Source organism: Oryza brachyantha, chromosome 3 (assembly GCF_000231095.2).
Source record: "Oryza brachyantha chromosome 3, ObraRS2, whole genome shotgun sequence".
NCBI lineage: Eukaryota > Viridiplantae > Streptophyta > Magnoliopsida > Poales > Poaceae > Oryza > Oryza brachyantha.
In genome coordinates this window covers 28,864,081-28,882,773 of record NC_023165.2, presented here as the reverse complement: position 1 = coordinate 28,882,773, position 18,693 = coordinate 28,864,081, and the positions used below count along the sequence as shown (strand labels likewise).

The following is an 18,693-nucleotide window of genomic DNA, read 5'->3' as shown; positions in this document are numbered from 1 at the left end:
TTATCGGAAAAGTTGATGCTGATCCTGATAGTTAAATTCATTTAATCTTTAGTTGTGAAATTTCCTGACCTAAGCATTGGCTTAACCGCAGACTAAAATGACTTTTTTTTATTGAAAAGAAAAGGAAATACAGATCATAATGTTGTCCTTTTCATCGAAAATCTGGAACACATTGCACTACTAGATCAAAATGCAGATTATTGTCACCTTTTTATTTCATTATCGCCACTTTAATATGTAATCATTTCAGTGTGACAACTGACAACCAAGCAAATCAGTTCTATTCTCCATATGAGCACTTTTACTCTCTCTGTTACATAATATTTTCCATAATATAAAGAATTTGACTCTTAAAAGATTGTGTGATCCCAAAGCATCACTTTGTTCTACACATTAATTTTTATACTACTTTATCCCTCCAATTAATACCTTCTGTGACTACATTTTCTACTTCTTTAATTTTTAACAAAAGAAAACATAATCTCTCATATTATAAAAGGGATGGAGTACTATTTTCATTCCAGAATATAATTATTTCTATGTTTTTTTATGAGAGATTAAGGTTGAGAAAAATATATCATAATGTCCCTTAATAAATATATGATATATGAGTGTAGATAAGTAGGTAGGAATAAAATGCAAAATGATGGATGAGATAACTAATACCGTGTAAATAGTACTTAGAAATACCTATATCTATGACAATACTTAAATCTTAAAAATACTTATATTTTAAAATGTAGAGAATATATCGTCCCAAATATCCAGAATGTGAGAGTAGTACTTTTTTTTTCACGCGGTCCCTGCTCATATAAGTTGAACAGATTTTGTCTCAACCATCCGTGATTTAGCGAAGAGAACCATCCTTTTTTTTATTTTATGCACGGAGTGAATAGAAAATAAATAAATCGATCAACACACTACCTTATTGCTTCTCTTACGTTTTTTCTTATTCATACAGCTCCATAGTACAAAAATAATTTGTTAATTTTTTATTTGAAAGTGCCATGCCAGATGCAGCGTTTATTCCTTCCCTTAGCGGTTAAAAAATACCTCGTAAATTAAAATATAATTAAAGAAGTTTTAAAATTTAAATAGCGTTTAGATTGCAAAAGCTTTTGCAAGAAATGTCACATCACACGTTTGACCAGATGTCGAAAGCGGTTTTCGGACACAAATGAAAAAACAAATTACAGATTCCGACAAGAAACTGTGAGACGAATTTTTTGAGCCTAATTAATCCGTCATTACCACATGTTAGTTACTGTAGCACTTATGACTAATCATAGTCTAATTAGGCTCAAAAGATTCGTCTCACGATTTCTCACATAACTATGTAATTAGTTTTTTTTCATCTATATTTAATGTTTCATTTATGTGTCCAAAGATTCGATATGATGTTTTTGTAAAATTTGCGAACTAAACCGGGCCTAAGCATAAATAAGAACCTAGTACACCATACGTTGTATATATTTACCATTCCACTGTGAGGAAGGACAGTTAGGGGGTGTTTGTTTCTAGGAGCTAAATTTTAGCCTTTAGTCATATCGGATGTTTGGATAGTTATTAAAATAGTAAACGTAGTCTATTAATAAAACCCATCCATAATATTGGACTAATTCGCGAGACGAATCTAATGAGCCTAATTAATCTTTGATTAGCCTATGTGATGCTACAGTAAACATTTGCTAACTATGGATTAATGAGGCTAAAAAATTCGTCTCGCGGATTAGCTCTTATTTATGAAATTAGTTTTTTTATTAGTCTATATTTAATACTTCAAATTAGTGCCTAAGACATGAAACAACCCCTTAGACATAACTGTTTTTTTTTTCGTTTGAAATGAGGACAGGTAGACAGTTGGAGGCATGCGTTCCTACGCAGTGCGGCAAATCCGTTTAAAATTTGCACCACTTTTACAAAAACGACCCTCCCATTCCAAATCCAGGAGGAAAAAAAAATACGGAGAGGCGACGTGGTCCAAAATCCAGCTCCAGTCCACGCTTGCTGTGGTGGCGGCGGCGGAGGAGTATTTAACACGACACAGCCGAGGCTACTCTACTCCAACCTTCTCCTCCTCCTCCTCGCCTCGCCTCGCCTCCTCCTCCGCCGCCACCGCCGCCGCCAGCCTCTCGCTCGACAAGGTACGCTCCCCTCCCCCGCCCCCCTCTCTGCTCGCGCCGCTCGTGGATCTGATCGGGGGCTCGATCGCCGCGCGCCCTGCGCAGCGTTTTTATTTATGTTTCTCGGGAGTTGTTTGTTTTGGGTGGGGATGGGGAGGTGTTGTTTGTTGTTGTGTGGTGGATTTGGTGAGGTCGATTTGGGTGGATCTGTCGATGCGACCTCGTTCTCGTCGTCGTTGTTGTTGTCATAGGCACAATGGATTGGGTTTTGTCTTGCGGTGCGATATCGTCGAGGGGATGTTGCGGATCTGCCCATGTCGTCACTGTTCGTGCCGGTTTTGGACTGAATGCGATCGATGCGGGTTTGGTTGATCTAGTGATCCTCAGATCGGGGATGAGACGCTGGTTGTGTTTGCAATTGCGAAGCGATCTTCCTGTCTCAGTAGTACTGCGCGATTTGCTGCTATTTTTAAGCTAGTTTCAGTTAAATTTCTCCTGAGTTTTGCATATATTGGTTGGATCGGGAGATCGGCTATTGTAATATGCTGGAAATATAATTTGTTTTCTGCAATATGAAGTAGTCGTGCTGCTGTTGGTGTTAGGTTCGTCGGATCTGTTACCGAACTGTTTTGTAAACTGGGAGGGGAGGTCCCTTCGTTCCAACTTCCAAGGGTTTTCATATGTTTACTATGGATCATTGCGTCCTTGGAAGCACAATTGGGTCTGGGTCATCTGCTTGGATGAAGAGATTGAACTAGGCTTCAGTGCAAATTTAAAATAAATCACAGCCAAATCCACCCATCGGAACATTCATGGTCATGAATGATAGTTTCAAGTGTCTTTTTCAGTACATGTTATAAAAAAGAAAACATATATGAAACTTTTCAGTTATGTACAGCGCCTGCGGTAGTAAATGTAACTTTTTTATCTTGTGCTGGTATGCATCGCGCTGGATAATTTTTGTTTTATCGTTGCTCAATATATAACCTTATACAGAGCTTTTCTCTTTAGTTTCTTGGGAGCAACACAATACTTTCGCATATCGATTGCTCGTTACTGCTAAGTTCAACTAGAATCCATGTGCTATTTGTTAGTCACAAGATCTTGGAGCAATAGTACAGCCTATATATTGCATATTAATGCCCAATTACTAAGTTTGTCTATAAAAAAGTCATGTTCAGAGTTCCTTTTGCCAGTAGGAAATAGAACGTGAATGGCACTACTTGCTGACACTTCAACTTTAAACCTCCACAATTGTATGTTTGATGGACAGATATTGATATCTAACTACTAGGCTGGATGTTCAGAAACTGCAATAATTGTGATCTAGTACTGTTGTGGTTTTATTCAACTTTGGTAGGCACACTGGCACAGTAGCACATGGGTAAGCATGTCTCTGCCTGACAGGACAGCTTATTTTACCTTTAGTTTCTTGAGCTTAAAGGGACCATTAATGTCATTTAAGTGTTATATACTTTCATCTTCAAAGCTGTTATTAGTGATTTCGCTTGTCCGTATTTTTTTCAGTAACTTTACCAATAGAGACAATGCCTACTACGACTAAGCTAGAGAAGTAGACTTGCTAAATGCAGCAGTAACTTCCCTTTATTTTATTATGAAAAATTGTGTTAGTTTTTACTATTAGATAACTGAAGTTCCCTTTTAAAAATTGTAAGATTTGCTTTATTATTTTGCTCATGAATCATAATTCTAACCTGCAACCAGTCTAGCATGAAATATATTCAAATTTTCTCTGTAACAAATACATGATTGAGATGCCCTATGGTTTCTTTTCTCAGATTAATGGCTGACGGCGAGGATATCCAGCCACTTGTATGCGACAATGGCACTGGAATGGTCAAGGTTTGATTCTCATAATTTGTTCATTCATTTTCTTTGAAATGCATGAAGTTGTTAAAAAGAGTAACACATTCTCTCTCTAGGCTGGTTTTGCTGGTGATGATGCCCCCAGAGCAGTGTTCCCTAGTATAGTTGGCCGCCCTCGGCACACAGGTGTCATGGTTGGAATGGGCCAAAAAGATGCCTATGTGGGTGATGAAGCCCAGTCCAAAAGAGGTATCTTGACCTTGAAATACCCTATTGAGCATGGTATTGTGAACAACTGGGATGACATGGAGAAAATCTGGCATCACACCTTCTACAATGAGCTGCGTGTTGCCCCTGAGGAGCATCCAATTTTGCTAACAGAAGCTCCTTTAAACCCAAAGGCTAACAGAGAGAAGATGACCCAAATCATGTTTGAGACATTCAACGCACCAGCAATGTATGTGGCTATTCAAGCTGTTCTTTCTCTATATGCCAGTGGTCGTACAACAGGCATGTGCCCATTTTCTCCTATTCGAAATGATTCTCTGTACATTTACATCTCATCTCTTCATTGGTGATATGACCCCAGTGCACTATGGCTTGTGCAGGTATTGTGCTTGATTCTGGTGATGGTGTGACCCATACCGTTCCAATCTATGAAGGATATGCACTTCCTCATGCCATTCTTCGTTTGGATCTTGCTGGTCGTGATCTAACTGACTGCCTGATGAAGATCCTTACAGAAAGAGGTTATTCCTTCACAACAACCGCAGAGCGGGAAATTGTGAGAGACATTAAAGAGAAGCTTGCATATGTCGCTCTTGATTATGAGCAGGAACTTGAGACTGCTAAGAGCAGCTCCTCTGTTGAGAAGAGCTATGAGTTGCCAGATGGACAAGTTATCACAATTGGCGCCGAGAGGTTCAGGTGCCCAGAGGTGCTATACCAGCCCTCACTGATTGGGATGGAAGCTCCAGGGATCCATGAGACCACCTACAACTCTATCATGAAGTGTGATGTGGATATCAGGAAGGATCTTTATGGTAACATTGTGCTTAGTGGAGGAACGACCATGTTCCCTGGTATTGCTGACAGGATGAGCAAGGAGATCACTGCCCTTGCACCCAGCAGTATGAAGATCAAGGTCGTGGCACCTCCTGAGAGAAAATACAGTGTCTGGATTGGCGGTTCTATCCTTGCCTCCCTCAGCACGTTCCAACAGGTACATATTTACACGCTTCTTAATTCTGCGGTCATGACATCTGGGCATTTTCTGGCCATCCTGGGTAAATTTATTATATGTTCTCTTTTAAGTGAAGAACATGTTGCAAATTGATCTTGCGATCCCTGATAAATCAGAAGACATTATATTTTGAAATAGAAGAAAGCAAAGGGAAAATATGTCATTTCCTATATTATGATCTACTCCCTCCGTCCCAAATTATATGAGATTTTGACTTTCTGTTTCTATTTGTAATCTTTGACTACTTGTCTTATTAAAAAAATTGAAAGTATTATTTATTTTGTTTATTATTTTCTTTATTATTAAAAAGTAGTTTAAGTATTACTTATAATTTTTTATATTTACATTAAATTTTTCTTTTTGAATAAGTGAATAGTTAGAATCCTCTATATTATGGGACAGAGGTAGTAATAAATTAGGTCATAATTTTTTATGGCAAACGATAGATAAAGACACTTAACCTGGTTCTTTCTCCTGTCGCAGATGTGGATATCTAAGGGAGAGTACGATGAATCTGGCCCTTCAATCGTCCACAGGAAATGCTTCTAAACCTTCCATCGAGCCCTTGTTCTCAGTATTTTCGGTGTGCCTCCGTTGTCAGTATTTTCAGTCTTTATGAGCTTTGCATGCTTGGGCGTGTCTCGATGCTTTCGTCATCAGTATATTTCAAGTTTCTGCGAGCGTTTTTTGCAGATATACTAGTATTACTGGATGAAGAAATGGTAGATCCAAGCTTTGAGATATGTTCTGCTTTAGTGATTTCAGATGGTGTGTGTTGTGATATGTTGATATTAGTGAGTGAGAACTGTATTGGTTTGGCCTCCTCGGCTGTTCTGTGACTGCGGAACATTAGCTATGTATGTATATTTCCCTAAGTATTGGCTGTATTACTATGGTGGTTTTCCATGTAGTGGTTTCTAAATCTACCTGCCTGTCCCTCGAATGCTTTACATGTTAGACTTCACTGCTGCTGTGCGTCAATATTTTGCAAACTGGCAATAATGGTGCGGGAGGGTCGTTTGGATTTCGTGAACAAAACTTTTATATAGATTTTATATAGAATTTTTAGCGATTTAAAAGCTAAAGCTAGAAAATAAACTATGTTGAAACTAACTCTTAACTAATGCTAACCTTTGTCTATTTAATTTCTTATACCTTTTCATTTAACTACTCACAATCATTTCTCACACAATCTTAATTTTTTCAAATAGTGGCACAAGTGAAGTATTTTTGAGACAAAAATAGTATGTGTTCATTTTTAGGGTTTCGGAGAAAAAAACTAAATGATATATTTGCAAACAGAAAATAATTACGAATAAAATTTTCATGTAGATGCTCATAGTGATAAAAACAAAAACTAGAAAATAAGCTACAATTAAAAAATCCTTTAAATCAACTTTAAATTTTAAGATTAAAAAAGTTCAAATTTTAGTTTATAAGTATAAGGAAAACCAAAAGAGAAGATGTACAACTCAGGATTTGTAGTGTGTGTGTTTTCAGAAAAGCTACTCCTATATCAATACTATATATCATGTCATCCCGTAAGGTTCCAGACTCCGACCAGGCCACCACCACACACCCTCTGGCCTTCTTTGAAATTTTTTCGTTTGTGATTTTCTCCTATTTCATTTCAAATTCTTCAGGCCTCCTCGTTTCACAAAAATTTTATTAGAATTTTAGAGAAAACAGTTTAATTTCTCCAGTTTTCCTGTAAAAATCCTTTGAAACGAAGAGGCCCGAATCCAGGTTTCCACGAATCTGATGATACGTTCACGACTTCTTGATACGTTAATAATCGTGGGTTAATCACCTGTGATACTTCATACTAGTACCGTACGTTTTATATTAGTATCATGGTAATATATACTTAAGGTATCATTATAATATCTTTGTGAATTTTTCCCTCAATTCCCTGTGGTGCCTCAACGATACTCATCGATTATATAATGACACTCATGATTCCCCTGTGATACTCGATGATATGTATCATGATATCCACTAGTTACCCTCGACTTGGGAACAACTATTTTTTGTTACAAATAAAATGAAACTTGTGTGAAGTGGAACACGAGGAAAATGCAAAATGTGAGGTGCATGCATCTCTTGGCCATGGAGCTTGCACCACCAACTGAAAGCGTCACCAGTTCAATTTAAGAGCTCCGGGACAAAAGCCAAACACGACTAAATCATCAACCACCACGCCAAAGCTGCCGGTGCAAACAAAAGAAAGAAGCTTCCAAGGCAACAACTCGCTGTCAACACAAGGAACGGCAGCGTACTCCGCAGCCGTAGCCTTCAGCATCTCCGAACCTCTCACAAGTTGGGATTCCTGGCACAGAAATCATGTCTTTTCTATGAGCTCAGAACTCACATTTTTCTGCTTTTCGTTTACACTATCAGGCATGCCTCAGCTTATGTCGAGAGCAAGCACAGCACAGCATTCATCATAAAGTTAGTCAACAACTTCATGGGTAAATTTGCACACGGTTGGTGGATTGAAAATAAAGCAAAGTAGGCAGATCATTTTGCAGAGACATTCAGAATCAAGTACTGAAGATAACATTGCGAATTATATCCAAAACCATGCATTGTATTTATGCCATAGCAGCTGGTAATTATTGACTACTTAGCTAGTATTTCCATGGGTTCCCAATCTCTTAAAGCACCAACCTTGAACTCATACTAACGAAACACAAAATACAACCACCATCAAAGTCCGATTTTAGTTGAGAGTTGAGACACAACTGGTACACGATGGACCTTGACAACATCGAGAGTTTTTGCCTCTTGGCAGAAAATTTCAAGGAAAAAACCCCCTTAGTAAAGGTCTCCTTCCTTGTGGGTGTGGATGACACAGTCCGACTTAGGGTAGGAGACGCATGTCAGCACATAGCCTTCTTCCTGCTGCGCATCATCAAGGAATGACCCGTCCGACTGGTCGACGGTGCCAGCCTCAATCTTACCAGCACAGGTAGAGCATGCTCCAGCACGGCATGAGTAGGGCAGCTCCACTCCGGCGGTCTCGGCAGCATCAAGGATGTAGGTGTCATCCGGAGCCTCGAACTCGTGCTCCTGCCCTTCTGGTGTGATGAGTTTAACCTTGTAGGTGGCCATTGCCGAGACGTCAAGTTTCTTGGAGGTCTTAAGGCTGGGAAACTGCATGCCTTGGGCGAGGAAGCTTAGAGACGCCGGGCTCTTGGCCGCCACCTTGGAGGCCTGAGTTCTAACGTTGCTCACGGGCATGCACGAAATTGCCAATGTGCATGTCGCCATCTTGAGACCTACAATTGTTCAAATCCACAAGGAACACAGTCAGTATCTCAACTATTAAGGCCTATAGCAGTAAAAGCATACTCCTGACTTTGATAGAGTTTAGGACATCACACAGGACATATATGTTCAGGGCATCGATTTGCGACATGATGAGCGAGCAACGTTTGAGCGAACCATGGCACAAATTTCATACTAACATCACCTAACAGTGGAAACAAAAGAACGTTATGCTAATTGCAACCACAATTTTTTCACTAAAGCTCATTTCCACTACAACTTATGAAGAAAGGTCACATGCCAACACTAACGCAGTATGTAGTCGATTCTTTCTAGAATAAAACTATTCTTTATAGCACAAAAGATGCAAAAAGCAAAGGCACGAGGACATAATATGTAAGCCAACGGCATCTCTACCAATAAATGGAAGGAAAAAGGGTCACAAAGACCATCAATTCCTCCATGAGAAGGCCAAAAATCACTCTCTGGAGCAGTATGAGAAAGGCAGGCATTGCATGCGCTCCCCACCCTTCACTCGAAGCTCCATGGACCCAATACAGTCGATTTCTTCCCCCCCCCCCCCCCCCTTTTCCCCAGTAATTCATCCGAACTCCCGATTTCACGATCTACTTGAGAAAAATTCGAAAACACGAGTCAAAAGAGTCAGAGGTAACCATGCATGTGGATTAAATTTCTCTGTTGTTCATGCGCATACAGAATCCCAGAAACCTAAATCTCTAAATCGCCACAAAAGAAGAGGAAAACAAACCGTGTTCATACGGAACGCCCCCGAATCTAAGCACCGTTTCCATCTCATCAAAATTCCAAAACAGCAACGCACCAACCCCCTCTGATCCGCCTTCTCTTCTCCAGCGAAGAGGAACACAAGATCCCATCCACCCTGGAGACGGGACGAGAGATGCTCCCCCATCCCCCAAAACCCCAATCAAACCCTGACGAACCAAGAGAACCGAATGGAAAACAAGGCCTCGCGTGCGGAAGGGGGATATACCTCGCGACCGATCGGAAGGCGCAGGGCGGCGGCGGTGGAGGGGCGTCGCGGGAGCCTCCTCGCGCGTGCGTATGCGGGAGTAGTGGGAGGAGGAGTGCGCGGCCGAGGCGGCGGCGGCGGCGGCCCCTCCCCTCCTTTTAATAGCGTCTCCGCAGCGCAAGGTGGTGGTCGTGCTGGTTGGTGAGTTTTCCTTTTTTTTTTCCTTTTTTTTTGCTTCCCGTGTTTTCTCTAGTAAAATAATAAGTACAACTTTGTTCGATATTACAATATGTTTATTTACATTCATCCATATATAAATAAATACTGTAACTATCTAAAATATTTGTATTTTTAAGATGTTTAAGTATATGGATTAAGATTAAAAATAAGAAAAAAGACAATGTTGTTTATTGATATATAAGAAATGGATGAAAATGAGAGAGTAAACAAATAAAATGAGAATAAGTTTGAAAAAAATCATTGATGGATAAATAATATTATAAATAGTATTATACATTCGAGATTCCAACGTTTAAAATAATTATATTTAAAATGGATGGTATATTTTATATACATGTAGGCCATATAAATTTAAGAACGAATATAATATATTAAAGGAAGATAATAATTAAAAAATTAGCTGGAAGCCTGGGACATAGGGATGTGGTGCGCCGCCCGTGATGGCGAGTGAATCCGGGTGCTGCTGCGGCTGCTTTGGTGGTTTCCAGTTTTGAACTACTCACTGTTCACTCCATGGAAGTTTCTAGAATCGTTCGAGATCCATCGAGAAATATACCACACTGACACTGTACTAGCCCTACTGGATTTGGGCCTACCGATCGACATTTTCTTCTCCACAGCAACTCCCGCATAGAACTATAGGAGTACTTGGCATTTCCATCACCAAAAACAACTGAAAAACATATAATGGCTCGAATCGGTTCGTTTATTATAACAATAAACTTACCACCTATTAGCACTAACAACTAATTTACGTAAAATTTTTATACATATGTCCGTATAGGTTTATGAGAAAATGTTATAAAATAGACTATGAATAATAACCACAAAATAAACTCCAAAATTATTTTTAAAAATTAATTTTTGTCTTATAAACAAAAGTAAAGAAAAAACAATATTTACATAATCATTTTTGAGGTGTTTCTTCTTCGAAAATTATGACGAAACACGACAAGTGGCAACTGAAAACATGTGATGAGTCTAGTAAAACCATGTGTCCCCTGATTTTTCAAACAAACCGTTTAGTTGGAATTTTTGTCCTCCAAACTCCAGAAGTCCCCAAGCTATCTCCGCAGTCCGCACCACGTGAAGTCGCCGTTGCCCCCATCCAACAACGCATGCATCATGGGTGTCCAAGTTCAATACATGTGCGTCGCCCAGATGGCCGCCACTACTCCCGTATCAAATTAATTTTAACAAAATCGATATGACAATCGACATCACTAATTAATGTACAATTATTTGGTGAACAAAGGAAGGAAAAGGATACACATCAAGGTGACCAAACGTGAAGTGCCTTCCTGCTGCCAGCTTCTCGGAATCTGCCACCCAGGAGTTGTCGCTTTCGATTTCTTTAGGAAGTTGTATCATGTAGGTTTCTCACTTTCTTGACATGATTCTATAGATATTGTTGACCCTCTCTTCAAATAAATAATCCTCGAAAGTGTGGTAACTTAGGCATGCCTATGTTGTAAACGATTTTGAGCAGGGAGCAAAGCTCTGACCAAGTTCTGAAGATCATGAAATCATGGCATGTATGCTGCTATGTTTCCTTGCCTTCCTCAGATGTTCCCTGCTGATATGAATGTACTCGTCAACAGATGAGCTCAACAAGATGAGTATGTCATCCAACACATGTCGATGAAGATGATGCGCAACAGAGCTACAGAAAACCGAGTATTTTATGACCATGAAAGTAAGAAAAATGTCCTAACACAACGGTTGAGCTCAGAAGCGCCTACCAAGTAGAGAGTCAAAATTCAGATGCTATCCCAGCCTCAAGTAGAAATCAGCTTTCTATACTCCATCAACAAGATGGGGATGTCATCCATCCTTAGCTGAAGTACATCAGAGATTGAAGGCACTAAGTCAGTGATAAGTACGAGAAAATGGCAAAAAAGCATCATAAACCACCTGATAGAATGTGGCCATCTGCAGTGGATTATATGTGACTATACCTCAGAAGCAGTTTTCAAATGGAAAAAGCGGTGAGCTTCCCTCTCACAGGAAGATGGACTTTCCCTGTACCATTCAAGAAGGAATAAAATCATAATCAATTCAAAAGTTCTTTTGAAGAAAAATAAATTCAAAGTTTACTAGCAAATATTTAATGATTAGATGGAGAAATATGATTGTTTTATAATTTATAAAAACTCCGAGCCTCTGATAATGACAGGCAAGTTACTTGAACATGCTCATATGTTACTACTGAGCATAACAGATTGCAAAAAAAAAAGGTCCATATGCACAACTCACAGATGTTTGTGCAAGCAAAACAAATCGTTTGTCTAGAAGTTCAGATTATCACCATGACAACATTATAATTCATTTTCTGGAAGAGGGATGATCTGCAAATCCATGTCATAACACATTGCTTCTTGATTTATAGAAATGCAAGTTAAAAGAATGTAAATAATACATGTACAGAAAAAATGGAAGAATGGAACCATACAGATAGCGGCGGAGAATAAGACGTTGATAGTCCCTCAGTAAAGGGCCTAGTTCCTGGAGCTGCATTGAGTTTGCTTGAATACTTGACCAATGATCACGAAGCGCCTGCACATCATGGAAATAAACATCATCTTTTACTCGTAAACCAATGCAAGTGGGTCTTATTATAGAACGGCCAAGAAATAAGCACCTGAATGCATCCATGCTGGTCAGCAGTGGGGGGTGATTCAACAAAAAGCATAGATGATAATTCAATTAGTTCTTTGTCATTGATCTCATCAACAAAACTTGCTGAAGCATCCAAAGAAAGTGGAATTCCCAATCGTTTTGCCAAGTCAGTCAATGGAGATTCCCCAGCTTGTGATTCCTGCAGTAACTGAGTCTATTAATAATTGCAACATTTTACCAATACCTCAAGTTTCCTGATTGGTTTCTCACTTTTACTCTCCAAGAAACCTTCTGAACCTCAGGTAAATCATTGCTCGCATACCAATGCAAAAATACATACCTGTGATGCGGAATGTTCAGCGCCACCAATCACATTGCTAGGTTTGCTGTCTGAATCGACATTAGGAACCAAGTCTCGTTTCGCAATAGGATCATCTGAACATTCAGTCAGGTAGAGTTTTCAGAAGGGAACATCAAGCATTATGGAGTAAAACTGTAGGAATAAAGACAACATAGGTACTAACAGAAAGAAAATGACAATGCTAGTACCTTCAGGAACAAGCCACCACAAATCCCCGAATGTATTTTTCCCGTCAAAGCCACCAAATAAAAGAAATCGAGACCCTATGCAAGTCATAGAATGATATGCTCGAGGAGGGGGTGGCTCGTTACTTGTTGATAAACGCTTCCATTGAACAGAGACTGAGAGAACAAATTATTAGTTGGCTAAAAATTGTAAGTAATGCTGGTTGCTATAAAAGAAGAATATAAATTAATGGAAGAATTGTAGAAAACTAAATTAGATGGACAAGTCCATACTAACAATTTAACACGCATAAGCTCTATATGCTAGTCATAAGCAACGTGTTGGTCTGTCCGAGATGATATTTGGGATTGTCTGGACTCTGGTGTTAAGATATTAGGGTAATTTTGGTTTTTTTCGCATCTCTCATGTACACAGCATATGTATCATTTGTCCCAACTTAATGTAACTAAGATTAGTCCCCAAATTTCTTTCCTCAAGTGACATCTGGAACATGAAGATCAGGGTAGTGGACGCACGTGATGACATTTTCACACAGCAGCACAGAGCGGATATATGATGTATATGGCTATGCTGAATGAGTGCAGGACATGTACAGTGGTTAGCCATAACTTGAGGAGAGCCATATGTTTTCTGTTAGTGAATCGATAGTCATTACTGTTATAAGTTGTCAAGGTTGCAGCATTACCCTTATGGGTGTCAAATCCCATGCAAAAAAAGAAGAAGAAAGAAAGGGAAAAAACTTATAAGACTTAAGGATGTTGCTATGAAGCATGTGATTGAGTACCATAGTAAAAACTTAACTGTACCAACTAGGAAAACTGGAGACCCTAACGACAAGCAAGCTGAGTTGTCTAATGCTTGCTTGGTAGTAATGATCAAGAGTAATCCATAACAACCAGTTTTAACTTTTCCCTTCTCCCAGTTTCATTTGCAAATGTTTTGTCGAAGCGCCTCTGTCTTAGGCTGAGTTCAGCAGCTCGTTTATTAACGAGCGCGGAAATATGGTAATAGATTAGTATATGATTAATTAATTATTAACTATAAAAAATTAGAAAAATAGATTAATCTGAATTTTTAAAGCAACTTTCATATAGAAAATTTTCGTAAAACACACACCGTTTAGCATGAGAGGTAGATTTTGTGTCATCGTGCGCGCGAAAAACGAGAGAATCTATGAATAGGAGGAGGGGAAATGAACAGAGCTTTAGTATGAGAGGTAGATTTTGTGTCACTGTTGCAGAATCACATCTTATTTTTATTTACCAGAACACACTCTTTTGCGATGAAACCCATCTATGTCAACAAGATCACCCAGTGCAGGTTCACAGCAATACGAAAAGAAAAGAAAACCAATCAGAAGAAAATTATCGGTGCTTACCCCTGTCTAAAATAATACAATCATTGTAGTACACATCATATCTACTTAGCCAACCACCAGTTCCATGTCCTCCAAACAGCAAGAGCTAACCAAGACACAGGCGCTGTTAGTTTGGACAATGAAATAAAAGTTTAGACAATGAGATGTCTAACAGCATCGTTCCAGGGAAGAAATCGATCTTCTGATTACATAAACTCTAGAACAATCAACTAAGAGTGATAAACTTGAAGTATATGATACTCAATTGAATATAAACAAATAGATATGAATGCAACTAGAAAGAGAAACAACACGAAAGCAAGTATAAGGACACCAAATTGCGTACATAAGGTCCACCAGATGTTACTGAGTGACCACAGCGTGGAGCTGGAGGTTGTCCTGGGAGCTTCAGTTGTGTCCAACCTGGTGTCTCATTGTCTTCCAAAATAAAATAAACAGCGTCAGGTGCCCGCAATAACAAATTTGTGTAATCTCATTGAAGGAATAAAGAATATAAGCACACTTCAGTAGTTAGTAATATTCAGGTTTATCATTTCCAGTGAACCATAGCTCACATCGACTAAGAAACACAAGTTATTCTAAAATAATAAATATGGGCTTACCACTGCAACTGGAGAAATATCAAACATGCAAAAGATTTGGTCAAACCATCAAAGTGGCAATACATGGAGCATGCACATCTATTAAGTGGCATATTATCAACCAGTTCCTACTGAGAGGCAAATCAAATGGCTAAAACCACCAACTATTGTGTGGCAGATGTTGAATTTTCCAGCAGTTAGGATCCCTCCCTCTCGGTATAAGTAGATTTACAAGCATGTAGGAATAAATACCTTCTTCAGTGACACCTTTTAAAGCCCATAAATCACTCATTATGGGCCCAGCTCCACCTAATGAAAATAAGATATGAAATAATCAGAAAAAAATGTTGATGGACAAAAGTTATGCATTAATTCATTAATAATTAAAAATCGTCAATGAATCATAGATGAACTCATGAAACAAAAGAAGAAATGGATGTTACCCCTGCCACCAAATATAAGCAACCTCTTCTCAATCATTGTGGCAGAATGTCCACATCTTGGAGGTGGCACTGATCCAGTAACTGATAATTCTGTCCACTCGAGTGACACTATCCAATAGAGAATGTCATTATTACTGAACATTTTTATTACCATCCTGAACAAAATAAATTCAATACTCTGCCCTGATTGAAGAAGAGCAGCAGTTAGCTTACTTGTGTCCATGATGTATACATCTGCCAACCATTTTTTGCCATCCCAACCACCATACCTGAATCAATATGAACAAAAACGTTCTTCATAGCTCATAAGCTACGGTACCCAAAAATGAAAAGGAAATTTGCATTAAATGAAATGCTTACATAACAATCTTTCTGTTTCCTATGGCTGAAGCAGCAGCAAACTCCCGAGGTGATGGCAGATCACCAAAGCCGGTTAGCTCTGACCACTGCCATATGTCTGAATATGAAAGAAGTATCGTGCCAGTTATTATAGTAATTACAGAACCCTCCACTATGTGTGGAAACAAATGAAGGAAGGGATAAAAGAATTGCTTGATGAAGTGTAAAGGTTTACCGGTATCAAGCATCCAAAAATCACCTAACCTGCGCAATGGACATCACATCATAAACAACAAAAAGGAAATTCTTCATGGTTCAAACCCCAGCAAATAGCCGAATGTATCGCAGACCTCTTGCCGCCTGAACGACCGCCGAAGATGAACATGTTACAGTCAATGACGACAGCTACATGGAAGGCCCTTGGACTGGGGCCTAGCTGCCCATCCGAGCCATTCCCAGTGCATTCAGGCGTGTACCATAGCCTATTCTCTGCAAATCCAAAGCGCATCCAGAGGTACACACAACGAGGTTCAGTACTCTCTCGTATTGCTCTCGAAGCTGAAATCAATCGTCGAATCGAGGCACCTGCAATCAAGCGAAGGAACTAAGCAGGAGGCGGGCGGCTTACCAACGTCATAGACGGCGACGTCGGAGAGGAAGCGCTTGTCGGCGAATCCGCCGAAGATGACCACCTTGGACTTTCCGATGCTCACCGCCGTGTGCCCGCTGCAGAGGCACGAATTCGAGGGACTTGAGCGGGGATTCGGGACGGCGGCCGGCGATGAGGGATGGATCGGATCGAGGGATTACCTGCGAGGGGCGGGGATTTCGCCTCCGAAGTCGGAGGCGTCGGCCCTCGCCCAGTGCATCTGCTTCGGCGTCATTGCTCTCTTCTTCTTCTTCTTCTCGCTCCCGGAGTCTCGCGTTCCGAGTCCACGGCGGCGCGCCTCGGCGGTGAGCAGCACGGCGGCAGCACCCCCGCCGGTTGGAATTGGGGATTCCTCTCGGCGGTGAGCTGACAACTCGTATCCGTCTAACGACGTATGGTATATTGGTATTTAGTAGAAAAAAAACGACGTTTTTTTATGGGACAAGGAGTACAAATTTGCTACATATTCCAATCGATATTGCACATTTATCATTATTAAAATATTATAGATAGATCACTATAGCTATCATTCAAGTTGTATGTAGCAATATACAAAAACAAGTAATAATTTGTAAAAGTCTTTTTTTAATGGTTATATCTTTTGAATATTGTGAAAGAGCAATAAAGCATGTAGCCCGGCGGTTCCAGTTATCTATGTAGCACCCAAGGTCAAGGGCACATAGAGACCAGGTAAAAATACCCTTCTCTAATTAAAAATATATATCTTTTGAATGGTCTGCTTATAGCAAACCCATCAACTCATGATAATATGAAGAGAAAAATATGCTCTAGCAAGTCATGCATCCATCATGCAAAAAAAAATGGCTATCTAAACTGAAATACTCCAACCACCACACGAATTGATTATTCCTAAACGAGTCACGAAGGGAATGACGAATATACCTCGTCTCCACATTGGATACAAAACAGGATCAGGTGGAGCTAAAACCGCTAATTCGTATAAAGCCATCGAGCGAGCCCAATCAGAAATCTGCACCCCATGCCGGATTTACAGCTTGTACTTTTCCAGTTAGTCCATAAGGGTCGGACACTCATATCCTAGGACCATACAAACCAGTTACATGAAATTCGCCAAAGCCAAAGCAACCTACCCTTGCAAGAAATAAATGAATTCCAAAGATCTTAGGCAAATCCATTGAAGTTTTTCCCATCCGCTCATCACAGAATATTTCGAGGTCCCAATATACCCAATGCCAGATAGCTGCCAAGAAACACAAGCCAGAAAACACAATATACGCCCCTGCTACATCTTCATAACTTCAAATACCCGGATTCGTTACACAGATTGGAGAGAGATCATCCAAATTTAAATGTTCTGTCCTCTATCCATATTTTAACGTCCAATCACAGAAGCAGATAGTGATATTAGATGGTTATAAAATATTAATAAAATAAATATAAATGATGTATATGGATAATCTCTTGGAGTACAAGGTGATACGATGGGAAATCTTTTTCGATGATCATCTAAATAACCATATAGAAGATCATATATACCTAACATGTTGGGTTTACTCTTATATAGATGAAGACCAATATTCACTTAGATAAAACTAATAAACTGATGATTCTGACTTTGTGATTCCTTCGATCTTCGCTCTTTAACCAAATCAACATTAAATTTCAGAAGTACTTTTCTAGAAATTAAGGAGTTAGGACATGTGTTTGCAAGGTATTTGGTCTTCATATATCTAATCGTGGGTACATCAACTACACTTACAGAAATACCTTTATACAATTTTCTTCATCTAAAGAGCAAGAGCGGCCAAAGTTTCTCTCATTTTCTTTTCACTTGATTGATGTGAATCATATGTAACTTTAGATGACCTTGCACGTTTTATTTGTACTAAGATTTTACTCGTCCTTCGTCATAAAATTAGTCCATCGACACCAAACCATTTATTTCATTTAAAAATCATATAAAAGTATGTCAATTCCAACTAAGATTTTAACACGAAGGATGCATACTTCTTCAATTGTTAAATGGTTTTTACTTTTTTTAAAAAAACCTATCTTTATAGCGTAGATTTTTAATTTTGTAATGATTAATCCTTGTACTGTTAAATAACTTAATTTTATTCAACCTTTAGCAACAAAATAACGCAGGCTAAGCGCTTAGCTTGTGTTTTTGTCAGTATTTTTTTCCTTTTGGAGGTTGGTCCGTGGATCTCCCACCAACACTCAGACAACCTTCCACACGTTCGTTATTCTTGCACCCGCCTTACACTTCCCCACGTAGACGCGGCCCACGGCGCACCGGGTGGCCTCCGCCCCGGTGCATTAACCGTCGTGGCGACCGCGACGCGTCTCTTACCACGTCACCTGCCCCACCTGTCACGGACACGTGGACGCCCCCGCGCCACCTCGGACCCTAGCGTTAAAGCTATCAATCCATCGCCCGCGAACGAAGCGAGCGAGAGCA

The 18,693-nt window shown here is 39.6% G+C and overlaps 3 protein-coding genes across 7 annotated transcripts; 1 reads left to right on the top strand and 2 right to left on the bottom strand.

Moving 5' to 3' along the window:
- Window positions 1-2,097: 2,097 nt before the first annotated feature.
- Window positions 2,098-6,119, top strand: LOC102703474 (actin-3). Its single transcript, XM_006650801.3, has 5 exons — window positions 2,098-2,144; window positions 3,923-3,986; window positions 4,067-4,460; window positions 4,559-5,172; window positions 5,677-6,119. The coding sequence occupies exons 2-5, from the start codon at window positions 3,927-3,929 to the stop codon at window positions 5,740-5,742; spliced, it is 1,134 nt and encodes a 377-aa protein (XP_006650864.1). The 5' UTR covers window positions 2,098-2,144; window positions 3,923-3,926; the 3' UTR covers window positions 5,743-6,119.
- A 1,624-nt stretch (window positions 6,120-7,743) lies between these two features.
- On the bottom strand, window positions 7,744-9,618 carry LOC102703021 (ferredoxin-3, chloroplastic-like). Of its 2 annotated transcripts, XM_006650799.3 has the most exons (3): window positions 9,476-9,618; window positions 9,233-9,364; window positions 7,744-8,474 (listed from the first exon to the last, which is right to left on the bottom strand). In XM_006650799.3, exons 2-3 carry the CDS (start codon window positions 9,357-9,359, stop codon window positions 8,011-8,013), a joined length of 591 nt encoding a protein of 196 aa, XP_006650862.1. In that variant the 5' UTR covers window positions 9,360-9,364; window positions 9,476-9,618; the 3' UTR covers window positions 7,744-8,010. The 2 variants fall into 2 exon arrangements, with proteins under 2 accessions (XP_006650862.1, XP_006650863.1); XM_006650800.3 differs by lacking the exon at window positions 9,233-9,364 and having other exon boundaries at window positions 9,476-9,610.
- Window positions 9,619-10,569: 951 nt separating this feature from the next.
- Window positions 10,570-16,645, bottom strand: LOC102722666 (protein GLUTELIN PRECURSOR ACCUMULATION 3). 4 transcript variants are annotated; one of them, XR_001549894.2, is made up of 18 exons: window positions 16,412-16,645; window positions 16,230-16,327; window positions 15,952-16,090; window positions 15,837-15,865; window positions 15,623-15,719; window positions 15,476-15,531; window positions 15,263-15,370; window positions 15,072-15,128; window positions 14,564-14,655; window positions 14,239-14,323; window positions 12,863-13,015; window positions 12,654-12,748; window positions 12,336-12,512; window positions 12,147-12,250; window positions 11,653-11,716; window positions 11,437-11,532; window positions 10,965-11,357; window positions 10,570-10,865 (listed from the first exon to the last, which is right to left on the bottom strand). XR_001549894.2 is itself a non-coding variant. In XM_015835292.2 (17 exons), the coding sequence occupies exons 1-16, from the start codon at window positions 16,483-16,485 to the stop codon at window positions 11,473-11,475; spliced, it is 1,488 nt and encodes a 495-aa protein (XP_015690778.1). In that variant the 5' UTR covers window positions 16,486-16,645; the 3' UTR covers window positions 10,570-11,357; window positions 11,437-11,472. The 4 variants fall into 4 exon arrangements, 3 of the variants coding, with proteins under 3 accessions (XP_015690778.1, XP_006651995.1, XP_015690779.1); XM_015835292.2 differs by having other exon boundaries at window positions 10,570-11,357; XM_006651932.3 differs by having other exon boundaries at window positions 10,570-11,270.
- Between the last annotated feature and the right edge of the window lie 2,048 nt (window positions 16,646-18,693).

What these genes read in the sequence shown, in the direction of transcription:
- LOC102703474 (XM_006650801.3), top strand. Translation starts at nt 3,927, where the DNA reads ATGGCTGACGGCGAGGATATCCAGCCACTTGTATGCGACAATGGCACT. An exon ending in ATGGCACTGGAATGGTCAAG is followed by an intron (nt 3,987 to 4,066) that starts GTTTGATTCTCA and finishes TTCTCTCTCTAG; the next exon opens with GCTGGTTTTGCTGGTGATGA. An exon ending in TGCCAGTGGTCGTACAACAG is followed by an intron (nt 4,461 to 4,558) that starts GCATGTGCCCAT and finishes TGGCTTGTGCAG; the next exon opens with GTATTGTGCTTGATTCTGGT.
- LOC102703021 (XM_006650799.3), bottom strand. Translation starts at nt 9,359, where the DNA reads ATGGGATCTTGTGTTCCTCTTCGCTGGAGAAGAGAAGGCGGATCAGAG. An exon ending in GGGCGTTCCGTATGAACACG is followed by an intron (nt 8,475 to 9,232) that starts GTTTGTTTTCCT and finishes GAACAATTGTAG; the next exon opens with GTCTCAAGATGGCGACATGC.
- LOC102722666 (XM_015835292.2), bottom strand. Translation starts at nt 16,485, where the DNA reads ATGACGCCGAAGCAGATGCACTGGGCGAGGGCCGACGCCTCCGACTTC. An exon ending in GGTCGTTCAGGCGGCAAGAG is followed by an intron (nt 15,866 to 15,951) that starts GTCTGCGATACA and finishes TCCATTGCGCAG; the next exon opens with GTTAGGTGATTTTTGGATGC. An exon ending in GCTTATATTTGGTGGCAGGG is followed by an intron (nt 15,129 to 15,262) that starts GTAACATCCATT and finishes TATTTTCATTAG; the next exon opens with GTGGAGCTGGGCCCATAATG.